This window comes from Anguilla anguilla, chromosome 9 (genome assembly GCF_013347855.1).
Source record: "Anguilla anguilla isolate fAngAng1 chromosome 9, fAngAng1.pri, whole genome shotgun sequence".
In the NCBI taxonomy this organism is placed as follows: Eukaryota; Metazoa; Chordata; class Actinopteri; order Anguilliformes; family Anguillidae; genus Anguilla; species Anguilla anguilla.
In genome coordinates, this window is record NC_049209.1 from 41,515,504 (window position 1) to 41,521,923 (window position 6,420).

Sequence of the window (6,420 nt, forward strand, 5' to 3'; positions counted from 1 at the left end):
CTGTTTACATATCAACTTTAAAACTCATTGACAGTAAAGGTGTGACAGGTACCCATATTGCCAACCAACTCTCGGGTGATCTTCAAACCACCCAGTCAAACTAAGAAATTCAAAATTAAGTGTACTGAATAACTGTAAAAGAGAAAACATTGACGCAGACAGCGAGGTTGGCAAATTGCCACAAAACAAGACAAAGAGACCTTTTCTTTATTGTGGCTGTTTATAAAAGTACGGCGTTTGGAATTCCGGCTTTGTTCCTCTCCAGATTCCAGGGGCTGCTGGAATGGAAAAACAAGGCACTCCCCATCCACACATGGCTTGGAGGAGCAGTTCTGGTTGCTACTAAAATTGCTACACTATGGTGTTATGGTGATGGAAATTTAGGCTCAGCAATATAAGGACAGTCACGAGGCTTGTTCACTACCAATATAGCATCTTAGTGTGGGTCTGCATGATGAGCAATATAATACAAGGGCCTTTAAAACCACGGGATGTTAAATTGGATTATGAATCAGAGCTTGTTTGCCAGTGCTGCACTTTGTGATTAAAAGAACCGAAAAAAGAGAGCTGATGTATTAACACTGAAGATACTGTTATATAAATGGAAGTACAACACACATTTCTCAAAATGTCATGGAATAAAAAGTGTTTACACAACGCAGCTCCCCTTTTTGGGACAGGCTTGACATTTTAAATTCCGTTCATTTTGCCAGTGTGGCATGGCGTCATTCAGCTCTGCATTCCATCCACAGCAGTCATTCCAGCACAAATGTTGCCTTCTCCAGGCAGGAGACACAGTATTTACATTCCACTGTTAGAAACCATGAAAACCGTGACAGCATACAGGGCCAAGACATCTACAAATCTCATGTATATCACGAGATGGATTATTAAAATTATTAATGTGTTTGCAAAACAAAACACAAGCAATTCCATCATTCTAACCAATTGAGATTTCTTGTGTGTTCCTTACACAAGTATTTTTAATGCCAATGTGTAACACCTGCTTAAATAAACATAGATACAAATAATCTAATTGTGGAAATACTCCTGACTGAAAACACGTTTTTAATTTAACACTGAATTGTTATAAGGTGCTGCTGGGGGGCTCATTCTGTTAAGGTGCTGTGCATGGATGTGCAGCAGGGTCTGGCATTGACCCTGGACCGTTCCAGTGCCCACCGTGGCCTGTGGCCCTGTGGTGCGATGCACACCTGACCCTAGAGGGTTCAGTCAGATGACAGTGCCTCACCGTGCAAGTCCCTGCAAGTCCATCCGGCAATCAAAGGTCTTTACAATTAATGCCTTTACAATTGATTCACCCATTCACCCCAGGCTGCTGTGCATGGTACCAATCAACTCATTGGGATACACGCCCAGGGTGGGTGATCGAACTGGCAACCCTCCGACTGCCAGACAATCGCTCTTACCTCCTGAGCTATGCCCCCCCTAGTGACATTTCTGAATTCTGTGTGAACCTGACTGGCAAACCGCAGTGGATGACGAAGGGTCAGGTGACATTACGTGCTTTATGTAAGTGAACTTTCTCTTACCTCATGAGCGACATAGGTCAGGAGGTAAGACCGATTGTCTGGCAGTCGGGAGGGTTGCTGGTTCGATCCCCGCCCTGGGCGTGTCAAAGTGTCCCTGAGCAAGACACCTAACCCCTAACTGCTCTGGTGAATGAAAGCCATCAATTGTAAAGCGCTTTGGATAAAAGCACTATATAAATGCAGTCCATTTACCATTCTTCTTGTGTGAGCTTTCCTGAATCAAAAATCCAACAATGAACGTTGGAGCTTGAGCAATAATTTGACATTCTAAATTTGTGAGAAAAAGGGAAAAAAGCATTTAGAAAATTACTGCAAGTAAAAAAATTGAAAATACTTCATTTTTTTATTTTATTAAAAATCCAAATAACAAGGTGAAAAGTATAGGAATGAGCACCCAGAAATTTGGGTGCTAGTATGCCAGGCATTATTTCACACAAATTAAAGACAAATAATAGTCAAATTCACTGGGAATATTTAACACCGAACAAACCTAAATGTTACAAATTACTAACACAAAATGTTTTCTTTCAGTCTAGTAAAAGTAATTTTGTGTCAAGGAGCCCTACCCTAAAGTTCTAGCGGGTACGAAAATCATTTCGGCAGAGCAAATCTTTAAACACCTTTTAAAGAAGGCAAAGTCTTTTCAAGCCTGTCAGTACATCAAACCCATTCAGGCTGGTTATGTCCCCAAATGCTGCGACACAGGTCCAATGACCCCCAGCGAGTGCCCGATCAGAACCTCTTCCTTGCGGTTGGTGTAGACCAGAGGACCACGGTGTCACCTCTTTCCCATGACAAAGCTGGGAACATCAGCATCATCCTCAGCCTCATGATCTGGCTCCTCCTTATCGCTGCTGGAGGCTGACTCATTATTATCTGAAGAAGAGACACAACCAAGGCTGATTATATAATATATAATAACCCAATTAATTACTTGTCCTCTCAGTAACAATGAACACTTACGCCCACTAGGGCTGGCGATATGGACAAAATCAAATATCACAATATTTTTGACCAAATACCTCGATATCGATATTGTGATGATATTGTGGGGATGACTATTGGTACTTTCACAAAATTACACAATGAGATTTTTGACAAATAATCATCAGTAATGCCTATGTAATAACTAAGTGGGTAAAGGCAAATAATAGAACAGCTAGAACAGTCAGGTAAGTTCATAAAATTACATCACTTCACTGTAATGCTGCCTTTGAAACCAGGAAAAGACAACACTTATGCCATATCACGATATTACGATATACAAAATCCCAGACGATATGTAGTCTCATATCACAATATCAATATAATATCGATATATTGCCCAGCCCTAACGCCCACAACAAACCTCATGCCAAAATTGTTTGGTCTAAACTAAAACAGTCAATCACTGAAAATGCAAAAAGTGAAAAGTTCTAACAACAGTAACAGTAATACTGTGAATCCCAGAATGTTTTTGTTGGAAAACCCAGAGTGAAAAGAATTTACCTTCTGCAGTCTCACTCTCCACTTTGACTTTCTTTGCCATCAGCTTCTTTTGCTTCAGCTTTTCCCTAGAAAGGCCATTTGATTTCAAAACATAGTGTATCAGGCCAAGGCTTCAAACTATTCCAAAGGCTTTTCTCAACAAAATGGATGATTAAGAAACAGGGAGGGAAAAATCAGTCAGAGCTGACAGACTGAAACACAAGCAGCATGAATGTACGTACAGAGCGAACTCTAGTGGCCAAAGTAGTAAAAACACTCAGTATATTTAACAGTATAACGAAACAACCAATATTTTAATGAAAGAAATGCCAAACTATTAAGTACTATCCCTTCCTCACCAAAAAATTAAATTAAATACATACCTCTTCTTCTTTCGTTTAGCTGTCCTTTCCTCAGCTTGTCTTTGATTCTCCAGTAGTTTATCCTGATATTCATAATCAAGCCTTTGCTATAAAAATTCAATGGACAAAACAAACAAGGACCTATGAGACTACAAGAACATGTTTCAAAATTTCCAATATTCAATTGACCCATTTGCACACAGTCGATAAAGAACATAGTTAAAATTCAGTGAAGCTCTTGAGCATGAGACAGTGAGCACCTGAGAGATCGTGCCAGAAAACAGGTGGCGCCACCTAGGACCAGGTGGTGTAATCTACACCCAATGTCCAAAATGCTAGCGATTTTGCAACTGATCTTCAGACCATCACTGTAAAAGTGAGAGGTCTTAGGTTTTGCTAAATTTTCTGGTACATTAATAAGATTTGCATATGCTGAAAGCCTCCCTGCCTTTTATGCACGTCAGGGAATCAAGGTACAAGTTAGAGAGCCAAGGAAGGCCTGAGAGTAGTAAAATATATCTGGGCAATTGTTTTCTTGTGTTTTATTATGTGGTCATTCTGGTTTGCCAGTATGATTCCCACTGCGCCGCTTAACTGTTCCAACATTATTATTATTCAACTGGCTTGCCAATCTTTGAGTGTTGCTGATAGCTTTCCCACAACACCCGTTATTTTACAGGCAGTGCATAGCGAGACCAGAAGCATTAGGTTGGTGCAAAGGGCTTGTGTTACTCAGCTATCAGCCCACGCACTGACATGGGATGACATCAAAAATATGGGCCCACAACCAGACAATTCATTCGCACACGAGAGGAACTTCTTCATTTACATCCAGGGATATACGTGTACCTTTTCAGTCATCCGGTCAAGAAAGTCCTGTCGCTGATACTCTCGACGACGAAGGTGTCTGTACACATGGAACTCTCCGCTACCAGCCCCTGCACTGGAGCCTAAGAGCAACATTTAGACAAGGCACAGCCACATCTTAAAAATGGCATGTACAACAGAACAAAAGCATGGCTAACGACAACAGCAGTAAGGTATTAGCTGAGCCTGGACTTGTAACTTGCAAACTGCTGGGTCAAATGTGGTCCACTGACGTTCTGTGCATGATCAAGAAAGGTACTCCACACATAACTCTAACAGACTCTAATATGAAATTAGTTAACACACAGAAAAATGCAATGGACATAGCTTTACAGTCATAGTAGTTTCTCCTTATTAGTGTATATTATTCGTCACAAACGTTAGAGGTTACATTAGTGGCTAGCAGGCAATCTAGTAGAACATCTAACAGATGACAACAAGCAAATCACAAAATCTTGGACAATAAATTCACAAATTATTAGAAGGGACAAGCAAGTGTGAATACGGTGAAAGACTTTATTAGGTAACCGTACCCATTACATCCCGCACAAACTCCGGTGGGGCACGAGGGTTCCATTCTTTCGGTCGTTCAGGCACGGGCGCAGGTTTGTCCTGGGTAAATAACCAGTTCGAGAGAGTTCTTACAATAGATTGTTCGCACACGTGTTCCGAGTATTAGTAATTTAACGCTCTATAAAGACAGTTAAGTCCCCTATGTATGCACTATTAAGTGGTCGTTCTTTTTTAGCTACCAAAGCAGTTAGCAGTACCAGCGAGTGAACCGGCTGACAGAACACACGTGAGAGCAATAACATATAGATCGTACTACACACTCACAGGGTTTCGCATTAACCTCTCCAACTTTAGCCGCTGCTCCTCGGCCGGGGTTTTGGCTATTATTAAGGGTTGTGATTCCTTCCCCGCAGGTTTCCCCGGCCGACCATCTTTCTCTTTAGGAGCCGCCATTTTCAAACTCATAGACAAACAACGTTCGAGAAAATGTTTGTTTCGCTTCTGCGCTGTGCTACCGCCGCCAATAGTTGTGGCGTACTTACTGCAGTCATGCGCAAACGTCAAGTTCGCCAAAGATTTTAAAATTATCTTCTAAGACAACCTACTTTTGACAATCAAGTTAGGACTTCGTTGTATTGATATCAAACGAAATTAAATGAAATTCCGTTCAGTTATATTAGTTTAGTAAGGATATCGCTTAATTATACCTGCATGTATCTCAGTTTCATCGACAAACATTTACATCTAATCAGTGGTTGAATTTAATTGAAATTAAATGCAAATGACCCCGAATATATCAACATTTCATGTTTTGAAAATATGGACCCCATAAAATAAAATTTAGCAAAATAATCAAAAGCAAAAAAAAAAAAAAACCTACTTCGGGCATATAAAAATAAAATTGGGACACTTCTTCATCAAATTGTGCAGAAGAAATAAATTCCAAACACAAACGTATATTTTGTTACATTTTTATGTAAAATGCATGCATATCTGTTCCCAAATCTTATTTATATCCCAAAGTCTGAACATTTTTTCTGCATTATCCTTTTCCTTGTTGGCCATGCACAGACCAGAAAAGCTGGCACTCACATGGATTTAAGCAGACAAACCATCACTCCTCATGTGCATACACTTCTGCACATATGTGCACATACATACACATGTAGGCAAGGCAGAACCCCTACAGGCAGACTCATAAACAGAAAACAGAAAGAAAATGTGTGTGTATGTGTGTGTGTGTGTGAGAGAGAGAGAGAGAGAGAGAGAGAGAGAAAGAGATTTGTGCATGTGTGTGTGTGTGTGTACTGTAGGTGTATGGGTGTGTGTTTCTGTGTGTGAGGGTTTGTGTGTGTGCATGTGTGTGTGTTTCTGTGTGTGAGGGTTTGTGCGTGTATGTGTGTGCATGTGTGTGTTTCTGTGTGTGAGGGTTGTGTGTGTGACCATGTGTGTGTGTTTCTGTGTGTGAGGGTTTGTGCGAGTATGTGTGTGTGTGCATGTGTTTGTGTTTCTTTGTGTGAGGGTTTGTGCATGTATGTGTGTGGGTGTGTGTTTGTGTGTATGTGTGGTCATGTGTGTGGACATGTGTGGATGAGGGGAGACTGGGCGGAATGGGGTGTGTTTCTCCTCTAGATCCTGTCCAAGCCAGCTGGATATTT

At 40.9% G+C, this 6,420-nt stretch overlaps 1 protein-coding gene across 2 annotated transcripts; it reads right to left on the bottom strand.

The window, feature by feature from the left end:
- Positions 1-1,873: 1,873 nt before the first annotated feature.
- On the bottom strand, positions 1,874-5,254 carry prkrip1 (PRKR interacting protein 1). 2 transcript variants are annotated; one of them, XM_035432355.1, is made up of 6 exons: positions 5,087-5,247; positions 4,783-4,861; positions 4,232-4,332; positions 3,404-3,489; positions 3,042-3,106; positions 1,874-2,429 (listed from the first exon to the last, which is right to left on the bottom strand). In XM_035432355.1, exons 1-6 carry the CDS (start codon positions 5,225-5,227, stop codon positions 2,332-2,334), a joined length of 570 nt encoding a protein of 189 aa, XP_035288246.1. In that variant the 5' UTR covers positions 5,228-5,247; the 3' UTR covers positions 1,874-2,331. The 2 variants fall into 2 exon arrangements, with proteins under 2 accessions (XP_035288246.1, XP_035288247.1); XM_035432356.1 differs by lacking the exon at positions 1,874-2,429 and having other exon boundaries at positions 3,038-3,170; positions 5,087-5,254.
- Between the last annotated feature and the right edge of the window lie 1,166 nt (positions 5,255-6,420).